This window comes from Ursus maritimus, unplaced genomic scaffold, assembly GCF_017311325.1.
Source record: "Ursus maritimus isolate PB19 unplaced genomic scaffold, ASM1731132v1 scaffold_16, whole genome shotgun sequence".
Taxonomy (NCBI): domain Eukaryota; kingdom Metazoa; phylum Chordata; class Mammalia; order Carnivora; family Ursidae; genus Ursus; species Ursus maritimus.
Genome location: NW_024424008.1, coordinates 9,970,458 through 9,997,703, shown reverse-complemented (window position 1 = coordinate 9,997,703; position 27,246 = coordinate 9,970,458). Strand labels below are relative to the sequence as shown.

General features: G+C 54.3%; 1 protein-coding gene across 3 annotated transcripts in view; it reads left to right on the top strand.

Annotated features, from left to right (window-relative positions):
• Positions 1-6,962: 6,962 nt before the first annotated feature.
• ARRB1 (arrestin beta 1) overlaps positions 6,963-27,246 on the top strand; it is an 81,118-nt gene continuing 60,834 nt past the window's right edge. For all 3 annotated transcript variants that reach the window (XM_040630850.1, XM_040630851.1, XM_040630849.1), the window contains exon 1: positions 6,963-7,134. In XM_040630850.1, the coding sequence (XP_040486784.1) occupies positions 7,115-7,134 (20 nt within the window). In that variant the 5' untranslated portion in view covers positions 6,963-7,114. The remainder of the gene's footprint in view (positions 7,135-27,246) is intronic.

The following is a 27,246-nucleotide window of genomic DNA, read 5'->3' as shown; positions in this document are numbered from 1 at the left end:
TTAGTTCTTTGTATCGATCTTACTTGGGTTTTGCTGAGCTCCTAGGATCTATAAGCTGATTTTTTCATCAAATTTGTGAAATTCCCAGTCATTATTTATTTGGCTCAGGGCGTGATCCCGGAGTCCTGGGATCCAGCCCCGCTTCAGGCTCCCTGCTCCCACTCCCCCTGCTTGTGTTCCCTCTCTTTTTTCCATACACCTCCCAACCTCAGACATGCATACCTTCCCCCACTATCGATTCCCCACCAGAGTGGCACATTTGTTACAACTGATGAACCTACATCGACACATTATAATTACAAGTCCACAGTTTACATTAGGGTTCCCTCTGAGTGTCTTACATTCTAAGAGTCTGGGCAAATTTGTAACAGTCTGTATCCACCATTATAGTATCATGCAGAGTATTTTCTTTTCCTTTTTTTTAAAAAAAAATTATTTATTTATTTGAGAGAGAGAGAGGGAGGGAGGGAGAGAGAGGATGAGCAGGGGGAGGGACAGAGGGAGAGGGAGAAGCACACTCCTTGCTGAGCCAGGAACCCAACGTGGGGCTTGATCCCAGGAACCTGGGATCACGACCTGAGCCGAAGGCTGAAGGCAGAGGCTTAATTGACTGAGCCATGCAGGTACCCTCAGAGTATTTTCACTGACCTAAAAATCATCTGTGCTCACCTCCATTCTTCCTTTCCCCCTCAATGCCTGGCAACCACTGATCTTTTTACTGTCTCCATAGTTTTGCCTTTTTCATGCCTGGCAACCACTGATCTTTTTTTGTCTCCATAGTTTTGCCTTTTTCAGAAGGTCATATAGTTGGAATCCTACAGCATGTAGCTTTTTCAGATTGGCTTCTTTCACTTAGTAATAGACATTTAAGGTTTCTCCAGACCTTTTCATGGCTTGGTAGCTCATTTGTCTTTAGCACTGAATAATAATTCATCGTACCCCAGTTTATTTATCCATTCATCTACTGAAAGACATTTTGGTTGTTTCCAAATCTTGGCAATTATGAATAAACTTGCTATAAACACCAATTCAGGTCCTCGTGTGGACGTAAGTTTTCAACTTATTTGGGTAAATCTCAAGAAGTCCGATTGCTGGATCGTATGGTAAAAGTATGTTTAGTTTTGTAAGAAACCATCAAACTTGGCTTCCAAAGTTGCATTCCTACCAGCAATGGATGAGAGTTCCTGTTTCTCCACATCCTCGCCAGCATTTGATGTCTGTATTTCAAATGTTGTCCATCCTAAGGGGTTCATAGCAATATCTTATTGCTGTTTTAACGTGCATTTCCCTAAAGACATAAGACATAGATCGTCTTTTCATTTGCTTATTTGCCATCTGTATATTTGCTTTGATGACATGTTACTTCTTTTTCTGTGGCCAAAACTACGTGATTTTGTCCAGGCCTCAGAGAGGACTTGAGGACAGTCTATATGCAGATTTGGAGTCTTAGCCCCTCTGTAGCTCCCTCCTTCCCAGGATATCCTCCCTTCGATTTCTAGCCATTCTAGCAGCCCCAAATTCCTTCTTCTAATACCTCAAACAGCTTTCAGCTCCCTCAAGGTTTCTGCTTGAGTTCTAGCTTCCCTAGAGGGGAAGTGCCCTCAGGGGAAGAGCATATAAAAGCAGATTTCCCCCAGCGTGGTTCCCATCTTTCAAGAGTAAAATCCCCTCCGGTTTTGGACTGTTTTTGTTTGCTCTCCATTGCCTTCAAATTCTTAGGGGTTTTTTTGTTTTGTTTTGTTTGTTTCTTTTCTTTTCTTTTCTTTTCTTTTTTTTTTTAAGATTTTACTTATGCATTTGACAGAGAAAGCCAGAGACCACTAGCAGGGTAAGGGGCAGAGGGAGAGGGAGAAGCAAGCTCCCTGCTAAGCAAGGAGCCTGACGCGGGGCTCGATCCCAGGACCCCGGGACCACGACCTGATCCGAAGGCAGACGCTAAGGGCTAACCGACTGAGCCACCCAAGCACCCCAAAATTCTTGTTTTTATATTTTGTTCAAAGTTTATATTGCTCTCTACAGGGGTTTAGCCTGCTAGAAGATACTTCACCATTACGAGAATCCTCTCTGCTGTCTCTCTTCTTTAGAAAGCTAACAACACCACGACAACCTGGCAAAGGCCTCTCTGTTAGCAAGGGTATCTGCCCCCTCCTGTCGTGTTCTGGCTCTGAGATGTTCTTGTAACTCACTCAGCTGCATTTCATAGTAGAGAGGGTATTTGTATTTTTTGGCTACTCAGCCTCTAAATTCCCTTCTCACGTTTGCCCTACAAGTCTTGGAGTAAGTTAAAGGCTGCCTCCCAGTATGGAAATCACAAAGGCCAATAACAGGTTCTCAGTGTCCTTGCAGCAAAAGCAGGATCACGTGACCAGGCTCAGCCAATCAGGGGGGATTTTGAAGCATGGAGGCCTTTAACTCCGAGACATAAGGCCAGTGAAGAATCATTTATGGTGACAGAGGTGGCAGTGGCCATACCTACTTTCTGGGGCCAGGCTTGATGCTGGCAGGAGCTGGTATGAGTCGTGCTGCCCCTTCCTCGGCAGTAGCAGCTATCTGAATATCCTGCCAATAAGTTCTTCGTCATGTTTAAGTCGGCCAGAATGGGTTTTGTCGATTACAAATGAGAGCCTTGAGTTATCCCCTTGGTGATAGTTAGATACCAACAATCCCACCATAAAGAAATCTTGTAAAACAAACTGGAGGTCTTCTTAGACCTGCCACACTGGGGAGCTGAGCCAGCTATGAGCCTGCTTCCTCAAGATACGGCCCCATCCTCCTTTCCAGTCCCACTCCTCCCCTCTCTGTGCTTTGGCCCCAGATCCGTCGGAATTCTTTCAAAGTGCTGTACCCTTTCCTTCCTGCCCAGTTCTGCAGCGGTTGAATGTCCTCTCCCTGGAATGTGGTTATCATCCTTCCCCTAAACTGCTGACGGGGTCCCTCCCCTCTGCAACCCCTCTGGCTCACATCCAATCCATCCTTTACACAACGGCCAGAGCCATCTTCTCCAAATACATGTCTGAGCATGTCACTGCGCTGCGTAAAATCTTTCAAAGCTTAAAATCTTCATTGATCTTCGGATAAAGACCAAATTCCTTAGCATGACCCTCCAGGCCCAGCATGGTCTGGCTCCTGCCGACCTGTTCAGCTCTATTGGGAGACACTTAGGAGATAGATGTCTGGGACCAGCTTGATAGGGATCAAGAGAGGAAAAGGAGAAGTCAAAGATGACACCTAGATTTCTGGTTGGGACAGAAGTAGGGAAGCTCCCTAGTGTATTCATCTTTAACATCTCAAAGGCATGGGTCCGTCACATCCTTGCTAAACAGGCAGCTAACCCCCGCCCCCATCCACTCACTCCTTCTTCAGTCTGACATTCAACTACCTGACCAGCTAAGCAGAGGCTTTAGGCTTGAGCTACAGCTCTACGTTCTATTTGCTATGGCCTTGGCTTAGGCACGTTTCCGCTTAGAGGTTTTGTGTTCTCATCTATAAAGCAGGAATAATACCTCATTTCTCTCCTTCTCTTTGGGTGAGGGATTATTATTGTAAGTGGTGAACTTCAGGCCTGTGACTGGCCCAGGCTGGGCCATGGTTGGACATGACCATCTCCTCTGAGTAGTAGAATCTAGCTGCCTTTTAGAAAGACTAGTCTGGTTTGCAGATGAAGGATGTATGATACATGGGTTGAGACTGGAAGGAGGGAACGTCCAGGACTCTCAACCCTCAGTGCCCTTGAAGAAACGTGTGGGCAGGTGGCCTGCATGAAGGGTGGAACAAACAGACCTGCCCCAAACCTCAGAATAATCTTGGATCTTCTGCTGTCCACAGTTGGTTGCCCAGCAGGTGCCTTACCTCCAAATCTACATGAACCCCTTTACTTCTCATTTCTGCTGCCACCATCGTAGCCCAAACTACCATCCACTCTCTCTTGCCTACTGTGGTAACGGGAAGCCCTGCCTCTGGTTGTTTGGACCAAGACACCTCCAACCAACAGCCAGAGTGACTTTTGAAAATATAAGTGGTGGTGGGGGGGCACCTGGGTGGCTCAGTCAGTTAAACGTCTGCCTTTGGCTCAGGTCATGATCCCAGGGTCCTGGGATGGAGCCCTGCATCGGGCTCCCTGCTCAGCGGGGAGCCTGCTTCTCCCATTCCCGCTCCCCCCGCTTGTGCTTTCTCTCTCTGTGTCATATAAATAAATAAAATCTTTAAAATATATATATAAGTGGGTACTGTTTCTCATCTCCTACGTCCTCCACTGTCACACCAAACTCCTCAGCTCAGCCACAAGCGCTGCTTGATCTGCACCACTGCCTCCCTGTTCACCAAAACCCAGGCACTCTGACCTTGTTCCTGGGCTTCAGAAGGGCCCAGCTTCTGTATTTGCTGCTCCCTGTGCCTGGGCAGCTGTCCTTCCCCCCCCCCCCCCCCCCCCCGCAGTCCTTGCACCCCGCCCATCCCTGGGTCCTTACCTGCAGGTTTTACCCCGAGGTCAAGAGCCCATTTCTGAGTACACTTGCCGCCATCACTCTTTGTTTCTTCACTGTTTTATTTCCTTCCTAATTCTTAGTACTGCTTGAAATTAGATCATTTATGTTTATAGAGCTCTCTTCAACATACCGCTTTAACATTGTTAATTTTAATTTTGCGAAGAATACATTATACTGTCTGAAGGACCTGAGAGGTAAAGCAAAAATACCCCTCACCTCCTCTTCCCCCAACCCAGATCCCTCACTGGAATGACAGCTCTGTTTGTCCTACTGATCGCTGATTTTTAAGTTCCCAGAGCCATGCATGGCATATTTGATGAACAGTTATTGCATGAAGAGTGAATCAAAGGCCAGCTTCTGGCTCTTCTTTATACCAGCTTCCCTTGGTGGTAGTGGGGGAGCTGGAGAAGGGGAGCTCAGAGGCCAAGGTCCACGGGGGACTATGGATTTGGCCAAACTACTTAGCTTCTCCAAGCATCAGCTTGCTTATTTATAAAACAGGGAAAAGAGAATTTATCGCACAGAATTGTGAACATCGAGCAGTGCCAGGCATACCGTTAACTCCCTCGTGAAGTTTACGGGCTAAGGAGGATGTACTTGAAATCATGCGTGCTGACCGCACAGCCCACCGATCTGTTCACTGTCCCCAGAACATGAGAGCCGTGCTTCCCAAAATGGGCTGGGAAATGTTGTGTGGGGGCAAGGGTTACCCAAAACCATCCGATGCATCTTCCTGGACCGCTTGTTTTACTTGGAAGTAATACACAACGTTACGTCTTATAGTAAACTAAACCCAAGTATTTCCTGAGTCAAAGGAAGAATTTGTCTGAAATTTAAAATCCAGGTGCTTTGGGCGTCACCCTGAGGAGAGCCGTTATAGATCACGTGGTTGGGCTGACCCCGTGTTTTCTAGGTGGGGAAACCGATGCAGAGAGTGGCAGAACCTGGTCTCTCCAGGCCAGTAAGGGTCCTCTCCAGGTCACATGAAGAGCCTGCTGTCATCACACAGGACTCTGGTGTGCTCCTCTCAAATTTCTGGCCTCAGCAGAAACAGCAGGTGGCTTCTCTCCTACGGGTGAAGCCCAGAGGCCAAGGCCAAGAGGAAGGTCCTGGGCCCTAATCCACACTGTCTTCATTCCCAACATTGCCCAGACCCTGGACTACCCTGTCTGCCCATCAGCACACCCCCTCCTCAACCACCTGTTGATCTGGACATAATTACAGTAATTTTTATTGGGATGTCCTTACCCAACGATATATAAGCAACACAGGTAACCGCTTCTGAGCATAATTACAGGAGATGTTTACAGACCCACAATCACGTAACAGTAAGTGATAGCTTCTTTCCTCCCATTAACATGCCAGTATCAGAGATCTGCTGGTCTAATTAGCCAAATCCCAGCAGTGAGGGGCTGAGAAAGACATCATACTCTCCCACCACATGGACAGGAGGAAGGGGACTCCGACAAAGCAGGGTCCCAGCCAGGGTCTTACAGGACACCAGGAACTCTGCAGAGGGATGGGCTAACATCTACTGGGCTCCTACCATGTGATGGGCACTAGGGGAGGCCAGCAATCACCTGTGAACAATTCTGCAAGCTGTATTAAGTATCTCACCTTATGTGCTTGGAGCCTTTTTGAGAGGGATAGTGTCCAGTGTCACCCATAAAAAAGCCATGAAGCTTGGTAGGGGCCTGTCCATTGTGCTACCCTGCCAGGTCAGACTCCCAGGCCATAGCAGGCCAGCTCTAAGCTTCTTCCTTATCTCCTGTGCTCACTGCTTCCTCTTCCTGGGCAGCCACCGCCACCCCCCTGCTGGTCTCCGGCACCCCCCCCCCAACAGCTCCCCAGCGATGATGGCTGCCTTCTCCTCCCCACCCCCCACCCCGCCCCTTCTTCCTGTCCCTGTAGGGTTGTTGGGTGTTATCTCTCCAGAAGGGCGGGGAGTTGGGGTGGAGGAGGGTGGGGCATAGGGCTAAGGCCGTGCCCGGCACCCGGGGTCTCCTAAAGGCCCCACCCCCACCCTACCAGGGGCGCCGCTGGGAGGGAGCTCGGCCTTGCGGTGGGCAGACCTTGGGCTTCCACCCTCCCGCACACACAAAAGGTTGCTCCGGGCTAGCGGGGGGAGCGCTCCTGCACACACGCACAACTGCACAAAGACGTGCACACCGTTCCATCACACGAACACACTCCCGAATCGGCCGGAGCACACGGCCGTGCACACGCACCGGCACACTCGCGTGCACACACGCGCACGTATAGACACCCCAGCGTGCGTCCTCACGTACACCACACACACAGCGGGGTGCACGGCGGTGTGAACCCCCAAATGCCGACCTCGGGGCCCTGACGCGCCCGCCGCCCTGCCCTGGCGCGCACACGCAGGCACACGCGCAGGCACACGCACCCTCCCGCACTGCTCCACGCCCCTGGCCGCGGCCCGGGCGCTGTGCGGCGCGGCGGGCGGGCCCGGGGCGGGGGCGGCGGCGGCGGCGGCGGCGGCGGCGGCGGGGAGAGCTGAGGAGGCGGAGCAGGGAGCCGGGAGCCGGCTGGCCCGCGCTCCTCCTGCCGGCCGGGGATTTTCCAGCCTGGGCGCTGTCGCCTCGGACCTCCTGCGGCCGCGGCGGACCATGGGCGACAAAGGGACGCGGTGAGTGCCGGCGGCGGCCCGGCCGGGTGCCCGTGGGGGCGACCCGGGCGAGGGCACGGGCGGGGGTTCCACTCGGTCACCCCGGGAGCGCCGACGCCTGGCTCCGCGGCACGCAGCTGTCCTGTGCCCGAGGTCTCCTGTGTGTGGTCGCTGGCGGGGCCGTGGGGGCCGTGGGGCCGTGGGTGGGGGTACCGAGAGCGAGGACCCAGCCGCCCCATCTGGCTCGCAGCTCCTCGCCGTCGCCGACACACACGCACACACACTCACTCGCTGCTGACACCCAGCACTGGCCAGCAGACGCGGAGACGCAAGGGGGCAGGTTACACACAATGGCACACACGCTCCCGGAGACACACAGGCACACTCATGCTGGCACACACACGGACATTCACTGCTACACGCTCATCACGTACAATGACACACCATCACACACTCACTGGTACACACTCGTGAACACATGCTTGCTGACAGTCATGTTGTCATACACAGGTCACACTCCAACACACATCAGTGCTACCACACCTTCAGGCTGGCACACACATGTTGGCCTACACTGATACACACATACACTGTCACTTGCACTCACTGTCACAAACACTCTGAGCCCCTCACACACTCATGCTGGCCCATAGCTCCCCGACGCGGTGTTTGGGAGACCCCACCAGCACTGACTCCCACAGACTGGTGCCCCATGGTCACAAGCCAGCAGACCCTGGGACTGCTGACACACTCACTCCGGTCCCCACATGGCAAGAAGTGGAAACACACACATCACACAGGGTGGCAGGCCCCCCAGAGCCTGGGAAAAATGCATTCCATCCACTCGGTTTCCTCTCCCTCTGACCTCCAGAGGCCTGGAGTGGCTGGCCACCATCTGGCTGAAGCTGGGTGGGGAGAGGGGTTCCTATCTTCTTAGGAGCTTGCCCTGGCTCAGAAAGGGAGAGGCTTCGCCTCTGAGATGGAAAACTGGGACAAAACAGGGGAGGAAGCTGGGGCAGGGCAGCCCCTGGGGACAAACCCCTCCTGTCCACGGGATCAGGCACTCTGGTTTGTCACCCGGTCATACCCCTTCACTCTGCCTGCTCCTTTAGGTGCCAGTAGAGGCTTCTCACTCTGTCCTCCCCCTGCCTGTTCTACGAGCCCCTTTTTCATTTTTTTCTTTCTTTACCTTCTATCTTTGTGCCCCACTTCTCTCTCCTCTCTTCCCTCCCTGTCTCTCTTCTTGCCTCTAATAATTATTTATTGAGTGCCTGCTGTGTACTAGGCATAGTGTGGGGATCAAAGATGTGCAAGACCTAGTCCTTCCCCAAAGGAGCAGATAGACCAGGGAGAATGACCCCAGTGGTCATCGCGTTTTGTGACCACAACAAAGCAATTTCACACTGACTGCCGTCTGACACTCTTTTCTCAACAGCGTTAGAAAGATCCTCCAGAGATTATTTTCATTGTTCAGAAGAAGAAACTGAGGCTTGGAGGTAATTTAGAAACCGCTTCCCAGCCATCCTCCTGACAGCTCTTCAAGAAGGTTAATTTCCTCTTCCTGTTTTCCAGAAGAGGAACCAGAGTGTTAAAGGTTACCTGACTTGCTTAAGGTCAGGGGGCGTCAGAAGCAGGGCAGAGGCTGGAGCCCACTTGGTCCATTTCTCTGTGGCTTGCCCTTGGGCGCTGCCAAGCCCTTCATGGGCCCTGGGTAGAAGGCCAGGGTGGGGTGCCCTGCTCTGTGTGAGGGGGCCCGGGCTTCTGCATTCACCTTGATGACTAGTCCTTGTTGCAGCTGGCCGGCACTGTGACCAGGTCTTTGTCCTCAGTAGGAGGATGTGTGACTCTCTCTTCTGCTATGTCCATGTCCCCCAAAGCCGAGATCCTCCTGACCATTGAGATGAGACTTTTCTCCCCGTGAGAGGTAGGAGCCCTTGCTCTTCTCGTTTATTCCTCCTGTGCTGCTTCGCCATCAGGGTGACTCAGCCCCTCTTGGGCCTTGGTTTGCCTGTCTGTGACTCGAGGAGGAGTGTCATTGCTCCCCATGCTGGCTTAGGGTGGCAGCAGGATGGGGACCCTGTGAGCAGCCAGGAACCTGTTGGAGACCCCATCTTTGGGGTCAGGATCTTTTCCACGACTCCCCCTGCTTGCCTCTAACTCACTGGGGGCCTTGGACATTTGTCTCTTCTGGATCTTAGTTTTCCTGTTGGAAATTGGAGGAAATTGGAGTTGTCAATACTTAAACATTTCAAGGCTCTCTTGTGTTTATTGAATTTGCTGGACGGGGGAAGAGGTGCTGCCCGAAGCTTAGAGCCCAGGCTTGGCTAAAGTCCGTGTGATGGACGGTGGCCCTGCTGTTCCCCTCTCTCTCCCCTGTCACCCCAGGAGGCCTCCCTTCCCCTTCCAGACAGGTTTCCTGAGTAATTTGGAAGAGAAGGGCAAAAGCAATAATGGGCTGTACTGTGCCTCATTCCGTAGGCCATGGGTTTCTTGCTCCAACCTAGAAGAGGAAACTGCAAATACCCAATACTCTAGGGGTCCTGGCATCCATCTCTGCACTTGGACTCACCCCCCCATGTGAAAATGACAGTGAGAATTAATCAGAAACTGTCACTGTCCTCCGGGAAGTCTCGGGGTCCAGGGGAAGAAGGGGTGAGACATGCCTAGGTGGGATTAATTACAGGGCAGGCGGTATGATGCCTGCTCTAACAAGGTGCTCTGGGAGCAATCATACATCCATTCAACAAATGTTGACTGAGTCCGGGGCTGGGGCTTCAGAGGAAGGGCCCAACTCTGTCCCCCAGGATTCAGAGCAGAGCGGGTGATGATACCGCAGGGTGACAGGTGCTGTGGAAGGCCGAAGGAGGAGTCCCCACCCCAGTCCCAGCAGGGGGCATGGTGAGGGACACTTTCCTGGGAAGGAGGTGGCTTTGGAGCTATTGAGCTTCATCTGGAAGGACGAGAAGGCCAAGGCGGTGGCCCTGGGGATGTCAGTCCTGGCCAAGGGCGCAGAACGTGCAAAGGCCGGGAGGCGTGAAGCAGCCCGCGAAGCCTGTGGGTTGGGCTGGTGATGATGGGTGAGCCTCAGGAGAGAAACACAGGCTAGTCGGCAGCAGGTGGTTCAGGGGGGCGTGTTGGGGGGGGAGGGGAGCAGATTTCCCTTGCAGAGGGATGCCTTGGGCAGCAGCAGGGGGCGGAGGGCAGAAGCAGGGAGCCCAGTGAGGAGGCTGAGGGGGAGCCTGGGAGAAGGCAGGATCTGAGCCAAGGCTGGGGAGAGGACACAACTGAGAAATGTGAATGAGGACGTGGTGTCCATCAGCCCGGCTGCTCGGGGTTCTGGTATGTGTCAGGAGACCTACATGCATGATCTCATTTGGTTCTCCCAGAGATCGTGTTAATGGAGGGATTGTTATTCCCTTTCACAGCTGAGGAAACAGACTAGGAGAGAGTAAGTAACTTGTCCGCTGCCATTCAGCCAGGAAGCTTCTGAAGCCAGCCTGTGTGGTCACAAAGCCCTCTGCGGCACCGCGCTTTCACCCGGAGGGACGGGGCTGAATGGCCCACGCAGCTGGCCTCCCCCACCCCCCTGGCAGCTCCACTCTCGAGCCGCGCCTCCCTTCTGGTCCTTGCTGTTCTTCCTAACTCAGCTGCCCACACGAACGATTGGAGTTCGGTAACAGGAGGGACTTCCCGAGTGGCAATGGGATGAAATGGAATTCTCGTGCCTACAGATGTTTATGAAGTTTTCTTTGTTGGAAGGGGAGGAGGGCGGGTGTGATGGGGACACGTCATCGCCAGCTCTCTGAACCTTGGCTGTCATCTCTCTTGGCGGTGAAGCCCTGTGTGACCTATCTTGGCTGGAGCATGGGGAAGTCTTGTGGCTTTGTGCAGGGATGCTTCTGGGGTTGCTGGGAGTGGCAGCATTGAACCTCACTTACCATCTCTGGTCCCCAACCTAGGCTGGCTTCTGGGCTTCAGACTTCGCCACAGCTCTCTCCCTTCCAAGTTTGGGCATCCTTGCCCGAGGCCGAAGTTTTCCATTGGCATGGGTTCAGGGGGCTTGTCACACCTCGGAGCCACGACAATGGAAAAACAATAGGCGGAGAGTCAACACCACCCCAGTGGCCCCCTGGCCTCAGCCAGGCCACCGTCTGCTGCTGCCAGAGTGACCATGCTGGCCATCTCGCTCTCTGAGGCCTGCAGGGAGGGGGCAGCTTGGCAGGGAGCCAGACTGGAAGTTGAGGAAGAGGTAGGCAGCCTTCTGTCTGCATGGATGGGTCAGGATCCTGGGGTAGGGATGGAGGAGGGAGGTAGGGATTGGAAAGTCTTGGGTTTAGAAGTGGCGGTTGCCTCGGGGAGTGAGGATACTGTGGTCAGGAAAGAGGTCTGGTGTGTGCAGAGAGAAGGGTTAGGGACAGCTGGGGCCTCAGAGAGCACTGATACCTGAGGGGGGAAGAGGGGACCGGCTTGGGCGAGACTCCTGGGAGTTAGCCAGCAGGCAGTGGCTGGTGACTTGGTGAGAGGGTTTTGATGGGGTGGTAAGGGCAAAGCTGGACCACAGGGCACAGGGGAGAGGGGAGGACTCTGCTTTTCCCTGTGCTTGGAGCTGAGGTGGGCCTCGTGGAGGAAGGGTGTGAGGCCCTGGGCGTGGGGTGGTGGGGACTGGGGCTTTGGGAACCTGGGGGGTCAGGCTCAGCTCGGGGTGGGAAGGACAGTGCAGAAATGTGAGCTGATCACAGGAGAGGCTGTCTGTGCTGGCTTCTGGAAGAGGGGCATCTGATTCAGGCCGGGGGTCTTGGGGAGGCTTTTCATGAGGAAGTGCCTTCTGAGCTAGGGCCTGGGGCACGGGGAAGGCCAAGCTGGCTGGACAGAAAATGCAGACTGTTGAGCAGGTGCAAGAGTGTGTGGCGTGTGGCTGCTGAGGGACACGGCAGCCCTGGAAAGTAGGCCTTGGGTGCTGGGTGGGTGAATTTCGTGGCCGTTTCTCACGCATTTATTCATACCCCAGGTGTTTTTATTCCCCAATTGGTGAGCTCCTTGTGGTTTGGGGGCTATTCCTTTTTCTGTTTCCTGGTCCATTATCCACCTCTGGGTCTGATTCATTGGAGATGCCTGGTAAGGGTAGTTGACTAGACCGAATCCTTTCTCCCCTCTAGCCTCTGCTATCAACCCAGGGGCATCCTAAGGGCTAATATTAGGTCTTTCGCATTAGGGAATTCTAAGAATGAAAGCCATGTTTCCCACATTAGACTAGGTTTGGTGAGGGGGGAACAGGGAGCCGGTTTCCTCCATCAGACTGTGAAGTCCTGAGGGAGGGGGAGGTACCATCCCTATCAGAATGGGGTTCCTGGGAGTGAAGCCGGTTTCTCCCCATTTCAGACAGGCTTCTGCAAGAGGAAGGCCTGTCTCCCACATCAGACTGAAGGCTTCTGAGGGTGGGGCATGTCTCAGTACTAATAGGTATTATCTCTGACGGTTTCATGCACCATCCCTGTCTCCTGTGTGTAGGATGGGTCCTGCCCCAGGAGTGGCTGGAGTCCTCGTAGGGGGGGTGTCCGACGGAGGGGGTGGGGCAGGACAGGGTGGCTGCTTTGAGCGGGGAACAAAGGAGTCTGTTGTCCCAGCCCCCTCCCTCCCTCCCCAAGGGGCCCTGGCAGGGTCATCTCTCTGGAGACGCCTCCTCCTTCCTGGGACTGGCCCCATCTTTAGTCCACTTTAGAGGAACTGCTTGTTCCTTCCCAGGAGACCTGGTGCCAGATGAGGCCAGGCTCCAGCGACTGGACCAGACAGGTCCTGGACTTCTGTGTGGCTGAAGTCACCGCAGCGACTCCGTGGTTTTCCCTCTGCCCAGGACGGGGCTGGGCCTGGCTGGGACCACAGCTGATTCCATGGGGCCCCTTTGTACTTGGAGAGGGATCCCTCTGTTGGTTCGAAGAGCCTAGAACACGGTGGGGCTCTGTGGCTGATGTCAGGCCCGCAGGAGACATACTCCTCGCTCAAGGTCTGAGCGGTCAGTGATGGCACGGTGCACACCCACAGGTCCAGAAACGGAATGGGTAGGGGCCTGAGGGACACCAAAGGGCCCTCCCATAGTGGTTGTCGGGCTCCGGCCCCACAGCTGGTCCTCCTGGTCCTTTTGCAGCTTCATTCTCCTCTCTTCTCCTGTGCCATTAGTGGGCATGGCTGTGTTTTGACAAAGGGGCAGCGGCAGGGGTGGGGAGCAGACAGCTGGGATGTGCCATTGCAGGAGGGTCCCAGAGGTATGCTCTAATGCTTAATCATTGCTGTGTGACCTTGGGCACCACATTCACCCTCTCTGGGTCTTAATGTCCCTGTGGAAGTTAGATCAGCTATCATGTGCAAGGAGGTCACTCTCCTCGAGTTAGCCCTTTCCCATGTTCTGCTAGCGGGTTGGGGGGTGACCTCTCTTCCAGAGGGTGCCTGTCCAGGGCGATAGGGCAAAGTTCAGGCCTCTGTCACAGGCCAGTGGGACTGAGACTACAGGGGAGCTGGGCCTGGGTGACTGTGGATTGTGCCCTCAGCCCACTCCGTGATCTGATTACCACAGAATGATTAGTATAGTGGGTAGGCTTTAGGAAGAACCAGATTTCCTGGTTTCAGATGCCAGCTCTGCCACTTACCAGCTCTGTGACTTCTCCTACTATTTAACCCCTTCTCTGCTGTAGCACCCTCGTCTGCAAAATGGGGTAGTGATAGCGCCTGCAGAGTCAGTCGCCTCGAGGAGTAACTGAGTTGGAATAGATAAAGCTCGGGGACAAGTCCCTGGCCAAAGGGTAGTGTTATTTGAGGTCAGCTCCCTCACCAGGCTGTGAGCTCCCCCAGAGAGGGACCTGTTTGATTCACTCTTGAGGCCTCAAAGGTCTCGACACAAGCCTGGGTCATCATTGGCCCTTAGTACACAGGTGGTGACCTGACCCAACACAGTGCCCTTCTTGTCTGCCCTTCAAGGCCTGGATCACATATAGCCTCCTCCTCCAGGAAGCCCTCACTAATCACCAAGTACCTTGTGACTTTTTTTGCCATTCTTTCTTTCTGTCTCTCATTCTTGGCATTGATCCTGTCCCCCACGCCCCCTCACGTGTCCTGGTTATTTACCTACTTGTGATGTCCTCTGTGTGAGACCAAGGACACCTGTCCCGAGTCTGTTGTCCCTGTACTTCTGCAGACCTGGCGTGGCACGCTGAACTCCATAACGATTTGTTCAGTGAATGAGGCTGAGTGTAGGTGTTTCACTGGGAAAAGGCGTACTCCGGGGAGGGGGGGGCGGTATGGTTGGTGAGGACAGTGGGACATCTTTGCTGACTTTGAAATATCTACAAGTGATTATGTGCATGTGTGTGACCCAAAGGGCGGAGGTCATCGGATGAGGGGCTTTACCTCCCTAGGAGAATGTGTTTTCTGATAACCAGAGCTACCGGGCGTGGGGATTGGTGGCTCATTCCAGCCTTCTTGCTTTGTTTCTGCTGCTGCCCCCATTTAGCATGCTGCTTGTTCGCATCCTGCTTCCTCAGTAAGCGCCCCAGCTGCGGAGCCATCCCTTGCTGGCCCCCAGAGTGTGGGTTCCATTCATCAACCCCATCCGCAGACATTTCCTGAGCCTTCCTGGGTCTGGACTGTGGCATGGGCGAGTATGGAGTCTCTCTTTAGAATGGACATCTGGATCTGGCTACAGTATATCCAGTGTGGTTTGACCTGGCCTGAGGAGGGGACCACGGCTTCCGATGACCCACCGGTGATCAAGGAGCTCTTTATGCAGCTGGCGAGATCTCCCCATTGGCTTCCCCCTGGGCAAGTACTCAGAATCCACTAGTTACTGGGGACAGGGTTCTGGGCACAGAGTCCAGCAGGCTGCGGTCATGATCAGCTAATTAAACCACCCAAGAATTGCTCATTGGCCCTTAGGAGTGGAAGGAAGAAAGTGGGGGTAGTGGGGCCCAGAAGAGCGTGAGAAGGAGAGCAATGCTGTGAAGGAGGCTGCAGACATGGGGCCTGCAGGCAGAGCTGGGAAAAGAAAGCAGGAGGTGGGGAGAGAGGGTGAGGGAGCGGGGAAAGAGGCAGACAGACAAACGGATGAGAGAGAGTGCTATCTGGGGACAGCACCCAAGTGAGATAAATCAAGGACAGGGGCTCTGACCTGGGATACAGGGACCCCACTTCTTCACTGTCCCTCTGATACCATGGACAAGCTGCTTTTCCTCTTTGGGCCTCAGTTTCTCCATGTGTCAAGAAGGAAGGAGAAAGGGCTTTGGCCTAGGAGGGCTCTAGGTCGCTTTCCTTCTCAGTTCTACAGCTAGAAGGGGAGAGGGCTAGATGGCAGGCTGTGCTTCTGCTGGATAGCTTGGCACTAGCCGCCCTGTCTTCTGGAAGGGCAGGCAGCACGTGGGTGTGATCCAGCCTGAGATTGCCTGCCTGTAGTTTAATCAGAAGGGAAGACTGTGGGTGGCAGCAGGCAAGCCCTTGGCCTCTGTCATGCCCTGTCCCTGTCCTCATGGCCATCCTGTGGCTCCCAAGCTAGCGTCCTCAGTGGTGGCCAGTGAGGGCTGCGCAGCGCCTCCCAACAGTAGCACCCCCAGGTGTGTGGGGCTCCCCAAAGGTAGAGCCACGTGGTCTGGAGTGTGGATTTTAGAGTCACACAAACTCGGGCGGCTTTGCTGTCCCGCAGTACTGTACACCAGCTCCATGACCGTGGGGAAGGGTCTCAGGCTCTCTGGGTGCCAGTTTTCTTGTTTGTGCGGTAGGTGTGATAATATCACCTACCGCCTATGGTTGCTGTGGCCCGGAGGGTAAGGATTTGATGAAGCCCTCGCTGTCATTCAAGACCAGGAGCGGATCTCAGCTCTTCTGTCTGCTCCCCTGTCTCCCGCATCCCCTCCCTCCTGTCCTGTCTGGTGCTGTGCACACAGCTGAGTATGCGGGGGTGGGGGGTTGCACCGGGCTAGAGAAGAAGTTCAGATGATGGCAGGAAAGAGAAGTGAGATTGCCCAGGGCCAGGGAGAGGAAGAGCAGGGTGCTGCTGGGGCAGCCTGAGCCCCCAGCCTTTTGGCTCCTCATCCGTGGCAGATTGTCTAGGAGGAAGTGGGGAGAACCTTGGGGGGCAAGAAGCCAGGGGCAGGGGTGGGCCCTGTGGAGGGCCCCAGACCTGTCTCCCGTAGCTCAAGCCCCCAGGTGCAGCGGGGGGGTCTAGAGCCAGGTTTTCTGCCCGGGAAGCCGGCAAGCCACTGTTTCACACACTCTGATGACAACAGCCCTTCCTGGTCCCCAACCCCTAGCGGGGGGGTGGGGGGGTGCCTGCTTGGAGCTGAGAGACTTGGAAAGCAGCGCCTGCCTCCGAGGTCTGCTGAGGTCTGGAGAAGAGGCAGCAAAGGAGGGAAGAAAGCCGCCTCCCCCTCCCCCAGCCTCTCGCTGCAGTGCTGGGCTGTGACATGCCAGGGCCTCTGACTCCAAGGAAGCTGGTTACATAACTCGGCCCAACTCCCTGCTTCCTTCTTCTCTTCCTCCCCAGAGGGGCCCAGGAGGCCGGAGCTGCTTTGCTCAGGATTCCTAGGCCAGAGAGGTCAATGTGTCGAGCCCTCCTGCCTGGGCTGGGGGTACGTGGCGCCCACACCCTTTTGGGAGGAGAGCTGTATGTGCGGCCTTAGTGCTGGCCCCCGGGCTTGGCTCTGGGCTCTGCCCCCCTTTCCACACTCCTGGGAGCAGAGCTGCAAAGGGGAGAAGCCCTCATTAGAGGAAACAGGCTGTGTCCTGAGATAATTTGCCTGCGAAGTACCCCCAGAGGGGACCTGGCCTCTTTGCAGCCGGAGGAACAAATAGCCAGCATTTTTCAGTTTGTTCCACTCAGTTCCACAAACATTCTCAAGCGCTTGCTGGGTGCCAGGCCCAGACCTCCACTCAACACATGTCCCCACACCGCCTGGCCCAGCCCAGGGCCTTTCTCTCCTAGTGGGAGGCTGACCTGGGGAGCAGCTCTGCTCCTGTCTCCCACCTAAGACCCTTTCTCCTAGGCCTAGCCCTCGGATGCTGGGGTGGCGGGAACTTCATGATAGAGAACACCAGGGGAGTTCCTCCGGCCCGGGTGTTTACAGGGTCGGCTTATACCCGTTCTGTTCTGCCACCCCGGTCCTCCCAAGAAGGGACCTGTGAATGAACACTTCTGTGGATCTGCCACGTGGCGGGCCCTGGGCTGGGCATCTGACGCCGGAAGAGGAGGAAACGCGCAAGTCTCAGCCCTGCTGCTGCTCCTGTCTTTTGGGGGGAGAGGAAATAGATCATCATAACACACTAGAAGAAGTGGGTAATGTGCGGTGGTTTATACTGGGGGCAGAGCCAGCTGAGTGGCTAAGGGTCAGAGGCAGCTCCTCAGAAGTGGGGGGCCGCTGGACCAGGCTCTGCGTGGTGAGTCTGAGGTGAGCCACAGGTGAAGCTTGTCTGGGTGGGGTCTGGGACAGGTGTTTTCAGCCGGGACTGACTTCCTTCATCAGATACTGGAGAACCTACTATGTACCAGGCACAGTGTCAGACGCTCACCTCAGCTGCTGTCAGTTAGGGGTAAGCTGCGGCTACAGATTGTTTTTAAACAAAAACAATTTTTAAAGATTTTATTCATTTGAGAGAGAGAGACAAACAGACAGAGGCCTCATGGGGGGTGCAGTGGGAGAGGGACAAGCAGACTCCCCGCTGAGCAGGGAGCCCAATCCTAGGACTCCAGGATCATGGCCTGAGCCGAAGGCAGGGGCTGCAAACTGAGGACACAAAATCTAGAGTGAAAGTCGAAGTTCTGCCCCATGGCATCACACTGAGTGTTTGGGTCTGGACAGAAGAAACGGGACGGGTATAGGCGGAGACGCCAGGTCCAGCAAACCCACCATCGGAAACGAGGTAGTTTGGGGGTCTGGCCCCGTCTTTTCAGGCCACCAGCGCAAAGGCTTTCTTCCAGGGGAGGAGACCCTGCAGAGGGTCTGATGACCTCCTGGATGGGCGGTGGACATGAAATAGGAAACCATGTCTTATGGGCAACAGCTCTAAGCTTTGGGGCTATGGGGTGGCAGTGGAGGTGGGGACACTGCAGCTCTGAGGGTCTCTGTGAACACAAAGCCTGCAGGCCAGGGGCTGCATGGCAGAGAAACCCAGCGGGCTGGGCTTCTCACCTTCCCTCTACTGGTAGCTGCTTAGCGGCTCCAGTCGCTCCACGTCTGTAGTAGGGCTTTTCAGCCTCTGGGCATAAAGTTTCCGTTCTCTCTGTTGTATCTGTGCTAATGAAAGCACCCTGCACATTACCACGGTGATTTTATTATGGGGCTTTATAGCCCCAGGGCAGTGGAAGAAACCTGGAAGCATTTTTTTAAACTCCTTCTGGAGAACTTTTCCTTTGCAAGGGATTTTTTTAATACCCTAAAAATGACAAAGATGATCACATGGCGTAATGGAGTAGTTAATATGCACATATTCTTTTCTCATTTAGAGGGCTGACGTCAGCAGCAAGGCTCAGTATGCATTCTTGAGACAATCTGGTCAGTTCTGAGTTTCGCTCTTTTGCAGTCAATTTTGCCAAAAAAAAAAAAAAAAAAAGAAGTAAAGGTTTTTGGTAAGAAGAACTTTCAACCAAAGAACCGTGACCCAGTCCCAGATGGAGTCCTGTCCCAGGCCACACAGCAACCTGGCTCCCTCCAGCCTCGGCTTCTGTTGGAGTGTTTGGGGGCAGGGGTGTGCCAAGTTCCTAACCCTAACCTCCAGGGCACCCAACCTGATGGTGGGGGATACACGTCCCTGTCACCAAAGTGCTTGTCCTCCCCGCATTCCACTGCCACTGGCTCAGGCCAAGCCCCGCTTCTGGCCTGGCCTGTTACAGTAATCTTCTGGCTCAGTCCTGGTCCCTTTGCGCAGTCTCGTCGCCCCCCAAACCGTCCTCTTATTCTGAAATTCACATCGGACTCCGTTTTTCTCCTCTGGCTTCAAAACTGGCTGGTTACTCCCCATTTCCTGTAGGACAGTCCACATTCTCCAGGGGGCATTGGAGGCCCTCCACGGTCTATGGGCAGACTTCCTTCCCGTGCTCTTTTCCCAGCTCTCCCCACCACGCGGCCGACACCTTGGCTGCACAGACTTTTTTGGATGTTCCTCCACAGTGCCTTTGCACTGTGGCTTTGTTCAAGCCGGCCTCTCTGGAATGCCTTCTTCCTCTAACTGGTGACATCTCCCTTGTATTTTAAGGTTGAACCTCACCTCAGTATGGTTTAGTTGATCTGTTGTACTGAGCACCTGCTGCATACTTAATCATGACACCTCTCCGTGACCGCCCCATGCCGCCAGTGCCCTCCTGCTTGCTCCCTTGCACCTTGCAGGCTTCCAGGTGGGCGCGTGCCATCGTAGTTAGCTGCTGACATGTCCGTTTCCTGGGCTAGCGGGCACCCCTGTGTCTGGAACTTCTGGGCCCCCCAGCTCCTGACCAGGCTGGCCTAGCCGCGAGGGGTCTGGGTTTGCAGAAGTCAACTGAAGCAAGAGTATAAGCCCCACACGCCATGCAAACACACACACACACACACACACAGACACACACACACACACTTCTGACACACATGGCTGTGGAACTCAAATATGTAGGGGCCAGAATTGGGTGGGGGTGTGAGTCAGGGAAGATTCCCTGGAGGAAGTGAGCCCTGAGCTGCTGAACCCAAAGGGGAAGCACTCTTTCCCTCTTCTCACTTCCTTTCGGGCCAGCCTGGCCCTGGAGCTGAGAGAAAACAGCTGACACTGGCTGTGGAAGGGAAACGTCCTATTGTGAATTGGGGGTTGGGATCTCCTAGCCTGGAGGTGATTAAATCAGGCACGTGCCTCCCTCCCTTCCTTCCCTGCCCTCTCTCTCTCTCTCTCTCCCCCCTCCCTCCTCGTAGTCCCTCCCCTCCCCTCCCTCCCTCCTTTCCCAGTCTCCTTTATCTCCTCCCTTCCTCCTTCTTCTCCCTGCCTCCTGCCCTCCTCCTTCCCTCCCTCTTCCCTTCCCTCCCTGCCTCCTGCTCCCCTCCTTCCCTCCCTCTCCTTCCCTGCCTCCTTCCCTCCCTCCCCCTCCCTGCCTCCTCCCCCCCTTCTCCCTTCCACATACATTTTCTGAACCTCTAGCACATGCCAAATACTGGGGGCTACAAAACTGATTAAATAAAACATACCTTTGTATTTTTCTGTCTTCTTAATGTTCATGTTGGAACCTGCCCTTTCCTTTATTTGTCTCAATGGATCCGAGTTCAAGTGTTGGCATGTCACTGATAGCCCTGTGACTCCGGGCAGGTCAAGTCACTTGTCTGAGCTTTAGTTTTCTTCTGTCTCCCGTGGAGAGGATAACACCCTGCTCCGAAGACGGCAGTGGATAATGTGTGTGAGGTGCAGAGCACGTGCCTTTGATACGGCTCCTCACCGAGTGAGAGCCGCTGTGCAGCTGGAAGCCACGTCCGCTGTTTCCTCAGTGACCAGCATGGGGCCAGGCACCCAGAACAGCAGCGCGATCAGTCATCCCGGTTTCCCTGGGACTGTCGCAGTGCATCTTGGGAAACTCCTGTGTCCCGGGTGAATGTGGACGGTTGGTCACCCGACACTGCATTCTCCATAAGGGTTTGGAGAATGCATGTATGAGTGACTGAATCACGAGGGAAGGAAGAGCTGGGACTTGGGTGAGCAAGGGCAAGCACTGGGCAGCGGCTTGGCGGGCGCGAGGTGGTCTCGTGATGGGTCTGGATGGCTGAGCAGATGCAAGGTGGGAGGTGGGCATGAGGCCTTCGCCGCTTGGCCCTGAGTCTGGGAGGCTGTCGCTTTCGAGCGGGTTTCAGGCTTCCGAGGCCTATGCACTCTTCTCTGACACATCCAGAGAGGGGAAGGCGATCGCTGATCTGCTTTTTCTAGGCAGGCCCGTAGTAAGCCAGCAGCTCCTCCTCTGCCTCAGGAACTGGAGGCCTCTTGTTCCTCACACGACACACTGTGTTCCGGCACGTCTGCCTCCTGAGCTGTGCGCCCCAGGCTACGCAGAGACTGGGCAGAGGTCTGGGCTGGGAGAGGGGAGAGCTCCCCGTTCCCTGGTCCTGCTCCAGAGCCTGAGCGAGACCTTAGTTCCCCACCTGTTTCCTGAGGATCCAGCCCTTCCCGCCAGGGTGTCTGTGAGATGTCACTTGTGCAGGTCCCTTGGCATGTCTAGCCCCGAGCAGGCACACAATGAGTGTCCTCTTTGTCCCTGTCTGTAAATGGGAACAATACAGCTGGCTCTGCATACCCTCCAGGGCTGACGTGTGGGCCACATGGGATGCGGGATGTGGGAACACTTGGCAAACACTGTCATATCCTTCAAATATTTGGGGCCGGGGTTCTTGGTAGGGCTGTTTCTGCCGGCCCAGGGTTCCAGGCACAGGTGGGGATGACCCTGCCCATCCAGGCACAGAAAATCCTCCTGGGCAAGGGGTCCGGGCTCACAGAGAAATGCAGCGGCACTGTCCACGTGAGCGTGCACACTCTGGGGGCCGGTCCTGCGCTCAGATGAGCTCTGCTCCTTCTGAAACCATGGCAGGAGGGAGACAGACACACAGACTTGGTCCAGTTGCAGGGAGGGTTTAGTCGCAGCAGGACGCCTGACGAGAAGAAGGAATGTCCTCCGGAGCCTCCTCTGTCTGTTGGGCTGGAGGCAGGGCCTTTGTGAAGGCGGGTGGTGTTCGGATCGCCTCTGGGCCCTTCCTCCAGCCCAGGGGCGGACTCACCACGAGGCTGGGGCGGCTTCAGCTTCAGGCCCTTTGTGCTGCCCCAGGACCCCTTCCAAGACCTAGCACTGTGTCCCCGTGCTCAGAGTGTTCGTGAAAGGTGCAAAAGGAAGATATTTTTGTACTCTTCTTCTTCTGTTTTTGTTTTTTTTAAAGAGGGCTTCCAAACTCTATGAACTCATTCAAGCCTGGATCTACCCCCCTGCTCAGGCCAGGTGGCCCTTTGTGCCAGGATGTTGGCGCCACGTCCCTGCGTGTGCTCAGGGAGGTCTCATCCCACACATGCGGACCTGGTCATCGGTTACAGCCCTCCCTGCTGAGGCAGGACCTGGAAGCCATCTGGGGGAGCCAGTTCCAGGCCAGGCCCAGCCGCGGGTCTCACTGGCTGTGTAAAGAAGAGACTGGAAAAGTCCTTCTGCCCTCAGTCATACTCATCTGTAACATGGACATCGTACCCACCTGAAAAGACTGGGAAAAGGTTTAAATAATGTACCCAGGTGCAAGCGCCTGGGAGAGCCCTAGCTTGTTGTGGGAGCTCGGTAAAAGAGGGTGGAACCTGGATGGAGATGGGCAGGAGGTGGGGTGGGGAGGTGTGGGGGCACCCCTTCCATTGGGGTGGAGGAAGCCTGCTGTCTGTTGGATTCACCTGCACTGTGCTGTGCCTGGTGCTGGGTGCTGGGTGCTGGGATATGGACAGCTGGGCTGGGGTGCTGGTGGTCTGATGAGCTAAGAGGGTGAAGAGGGCATGTAAGCTGTGAAGTACAGTTTCCTGGGACGGGGCTGTTGTAAACTGAGGGGCCCTTTGGTGGGGGAGGGCAGAGTGGAAATCTGGACCGACCTTTCCTGCTCCTGGGGGGTGAGAGGTCACCAGCCTGACCGATTTTGTTTGAGAGAAGCACCCCAGGCAGGCAAGCCTGACCTTTCCTGCTTAGAAGGGAAACCAGGCCGGCAGGGAGCGCTGTTTCCCACATCCTGCACCTCGAGCCGAGTTGGGGAAAGGGGGAGGTAGCTTGATGGTGCTTCAGTACCCCCTTCAGGGAGGGGAGGGAAGGGCAGTGGGGTGGAGGCTAGGAGGAAGGAATAGAAGCTTGGGTGTGAGGGTATGTTTCAAATCGCACCACTATTGCTTACGTCTGTGACCTTGAGACAGTTATGTAATCTTTCTGAACCTCTGTTTTCCTGTCTTTAAAATGGGAGTGATAATATTCTCTCCCCACTGCCTGGGTTGTAGTAAGGCCTACAGGAGGTAATGGAGGGCTTAGCACAGTGCCTGGCACACAGTGGGTGCTCAATAAATACTGATTATCTGTCTCTCCTCCCTCATGACCCTCACCGAGCTGTCTTGCATTCTACTCCGTTATCTGTTTGTGCATACCCTCAGTTGGACGGGGCTCACAGGGAGCAAAGGTTATGTTTTATTCATCCATCATTACACCCCCAGCCCTGGCAGAGTATCTTCGAGACGCCTTGAACTGGTTGGTGAGAAGCTGCACTGGCTCAAAGAAAAGAGTAGTACGTTTTAGCCGGAAACTCACGTATTGCACACCTACTATGCGCTCCTGCCAGAGGCCTACTGGGTGGGCTGTGCCCTGCAGAGCTTGAATGGCCACTTGTAACTTGCTGTCACCTTCTGTACCAGTGACTTTCTTTTCTCTTCTTCTGGTCCCGGTAGCTGGCACAGGGGGTACCCATACATTTTTGTTGAATGAATGGCTGCCTTCCTCCCGCCTTTTCTCCACAGAGGCCAAGGCTTGGTGTCCTCCCAGCCCAGCCACTTTCCAGCTGTGGCAAGTCACCCTGCCTTATCCAGCTTCAGTTTCAGCTTCTTCCTCTTTAAAATGGGGAAAATAGTGCTATCAGATATCCAAGGGCTCAACCTTGCCTAAAACAAGGTAAGCACTCCAGAATGTCAGCTGCTGTTTTTCACATGATCTCCAAGGGTCTTCATCGTCTGGTGGGCGGAACATTCCATTCCTGCAGACCCTCTCTGCTGGCCTCACAATGGATTTGGAGCTCTGTGCAAACTGTTTATGTTTCCCCGGCAGAGTTTATTACCCAGACGGGCCTACCGCAATTAATTACAAGTAGAGCAAATAACTTGTCCCTGGGAGGCTGGGCTTGGCATAAACATTTACATCCAGCCAGGGGCCAGCCCAGGGGCTAGGCTCTTTCCTCCAGCCTCTGGAACAGAGGGAGATCCGAGGATGAGGGCCGAGGGAGAGGCGTGGGATGGGGTGGGGTGCGAAAGAGAAACAGCTTTCCTTCAGTTGCTTTTCCTGGAAGACTCCTTAGCCCTTGAGGTGAGGGGCCTCTGCTTTCTCTTTCATCTCCCTCATTACCCCACAAGGGGAGTCCCTGTGTGCAGCTGGGGAAATCGAGGCTCAGCTAAATTAAGCAGTCTGCTTAAAGCCACACAGCTTGCAGGGGAGGCAGGAGCTGAAGTTTCAAGTGGTAGCCTTGTGGAAAAATAGACTAGAAAAGAGAGGCTAGAAGCTGGGATATCACCGAGGGATTGTTTTCTCGTTTGCTCGTTCACTCGTTCATTCACCACGTATTTGTCGGGCCCCTGGTGAAGGGAGTCTGAAGACTAGTGACCACGGAGACCGATTGCCTCCATACTGAATGCCAGAAACTCCCTCAGGATGATCCCATTAACGGTCAAGTGTGTGGCAGAGGTGGTTTCTTGGAGGGCGGGGAGGAAGTGGCCTCTCTGGATCTCTAGTGCTCAGAGCCACACCATCTCTCACACAGAGAGGTGGCCTCAAGGAGAGTAGTCTTCAAAAAAAAAAAAAAAAAAAAAAAAAAAGGAAGGGTCCCTGGGTGGCTCAGTCGGTTAAGCATCTCACTCTTGGTTTTGGCTCAGGTCATGATTTCAGGGTCGTGAGATCGAGCCCCACGTCCAGCTCTGGGGTGGGCATGGAGCCTGCTTAAAATTTTTGCTCTCCCTCCCCTCTCTTTCTGCCCCTCTCTCCACCTCTCTCTCTCTCTCACTTTCTCTCTCTCTCATTACCAAAAGCCCCCAAACCAAAAAAACCAAAAGGAAGGGCCCTCTGAAGTCAGCTCACTCCTCCCAACCTAAAATCTAGAATTCTAGAGTCCTGAGCCCCTACTTTTGGGCAGAGAAGGTTCAGAGAAGGTTTGGCTCAAAGTTCTAGAGCAGGAAGACATAGTGGGCATTCCAGGCAAACGGCTTTTTCTCATGCATTTATGTCTTACGGGTGAAATGACGGATCGGGAGGGGAAACTCTCATGGCTGTCCTGACCCCATGCCCCCTCCCCACTCCGTGGCTGGGAGGCCTGTGTTTTCTGGAGGCCCCTCTAGCTCGGCAGTTCCTGCTCTGCTTGGCAGTCTTGCTGTGGAACTTTCTAGAGCCTTCTGCTGGGGGCTGTCTTCCCTCGATGCTGGAGGAAAGCTGAGACTTAGGGAGGAAAAGGAGCAGGGTCCTCCTGCCCTGTACTCATTGTGGATGTGGTGTGCCTGGATTCTGGAACCTCTGGGGGTGGGCAAGAGCTCGTCTTTGCAGCTTCAGGCCCTGGGGGACCCTGGGGCCTCGCCTGAGCCATCCACTCTGTGTTGTCAGCACCCGGCCCAGAGCCTGGAGTGTGGTGATGTCCAGGAAAGGTGTGACTTGCAGGGTGAGTGAATGGCTGGTGGGAGACGAGGATATCTAGGAAAGGACACTCTAGTTTGGCAGGCAGGGGGCTCCACTCAAGTCACCACTTGACCACGGATGAACGTCAGTGTTGCTTCCAGAAAGGAGACAGGGCAATAGTCCTCACTGGAAGGGTCGTGGTGAGGATCAAAAGGCAGCCGAAAGTGGAAACAGATGGTCCAAATGTGCATCAGTGGATGATGTCTAAACCAGTTGTGGTCAGTCCAGACCATGGAGGAGTATTGAGTCATAACAGGGAATGACATAGTGGTGCTTGCTACGACAGGGACGAGCTTTGAAGACATTGCTCTGAGTGAAGGAAGCCAGTCGCCCAGGTCACGCGTTGTAGGATTCCATTTATATGAAATGTCCAGAATAGATCCATCCATAGATGCCAGGGGCCAAGGCAAGGGGAGGATGGGGAGAAGAGACTACCTATGGGTGAGGCATTTTACTGTGGAGCCATGAAAATATTTTGGGGGGTGCCTGGGTGGCACAGCGGTTAAGCATCTGCCTTCGGCTCAGGGCGTGATCCCGGTGTTATGGGATCGAGCCCCACATCAGGCTCCTCCGTTATGAGCCTGCTTCTTCCTCTCCCACCCCCCTGCTTGTGTTCCCTCTCTCGCTGGCTGTCTCTATCTCTGTCGAATAAATAAATAAAATCTTAAAAAAAAAAAAAAAGAAAATATTTTGGAAATGGAGGAGGTAGGGTTTTTTTTACATATGGTGAATGTACTAAATGCCACTAATTGTTCACTTTGAAATGGTAACTTTTATGTTATGTGAATTTCACCTCAATACAGTATTTTTTTTTTTAATGGCTTAAAAAAAAAAAAGGCCACATCTGTTAGGAAGGGATTCTGGAGGTGAGACATGGGTGTAGGGGTGAGGCTCCTGGAGGAAGAAGGTGTGGGATTGAAGCCGAGAAGGGTGCAGGTGTCAAGTGGGAAGCAGTTGGGCAGACTGGTAGGACCAAGGGTTCTAGAACAAGACTGACAGGATTCAGAGCTATGTGGCGTGGGGCAGGTTATTTCACCCTTCTGTTTCGGTTTTCTCATCTGTGAGATGGGAATAATGACGTTTTTATTATGGGACTCATAATCTTTTATTATGGAAGTTATAAAATTTTCCCGAGGATTAAATGAGTTAGTATTTGCAAAGTGCTGAGAAGGGCACTTGGCATAAAGTAAGTGCTGTGTAAGTGATAGCTGCTGTTGTTTTTGCTCATTCACATTTTTATTTATTTGCTCACTTACTGAGCAACCAGGCCCGGGCTGTGCCCTGAGGGCCGGACTGGGAGCGGACCGGGGTCTGCTCTCAGGGGCGCCCTCCCATCTTGGTGCCGGAGTCCGGCCCCGCAGTACCTCCTCCCCGCGCCACGCCCGTACCTCCAGCTGTTGATGAAAATTGTGCATCACCTCCTGAGTCTCGGAGCTGTCTGAGCCGGCACCGTTTCCCCTAGGACCTGGCAGGCTGCTTTCATGGCTTTTGAAAACACCCAGGTCTTGGGGGCTGGTGCCTTGGGCTTTCGGGAACATGAGTAAGTCCCTGGGCCTTGGTTTCCCTGCTTGTCTTGGGAGAGGTCAGGCTGGCTGTGCTCTGGGGTTCTCAGTGTTTGTTAACCTCCAGACCTCTGAGCCTACGTTTGGGATGGGCCTAAGGTGTCACATCTGTTGAGATTTAATTTATAAAAAGTGGACGGTCTTTTTTGGGCTGGCATTCTGGATAACCAA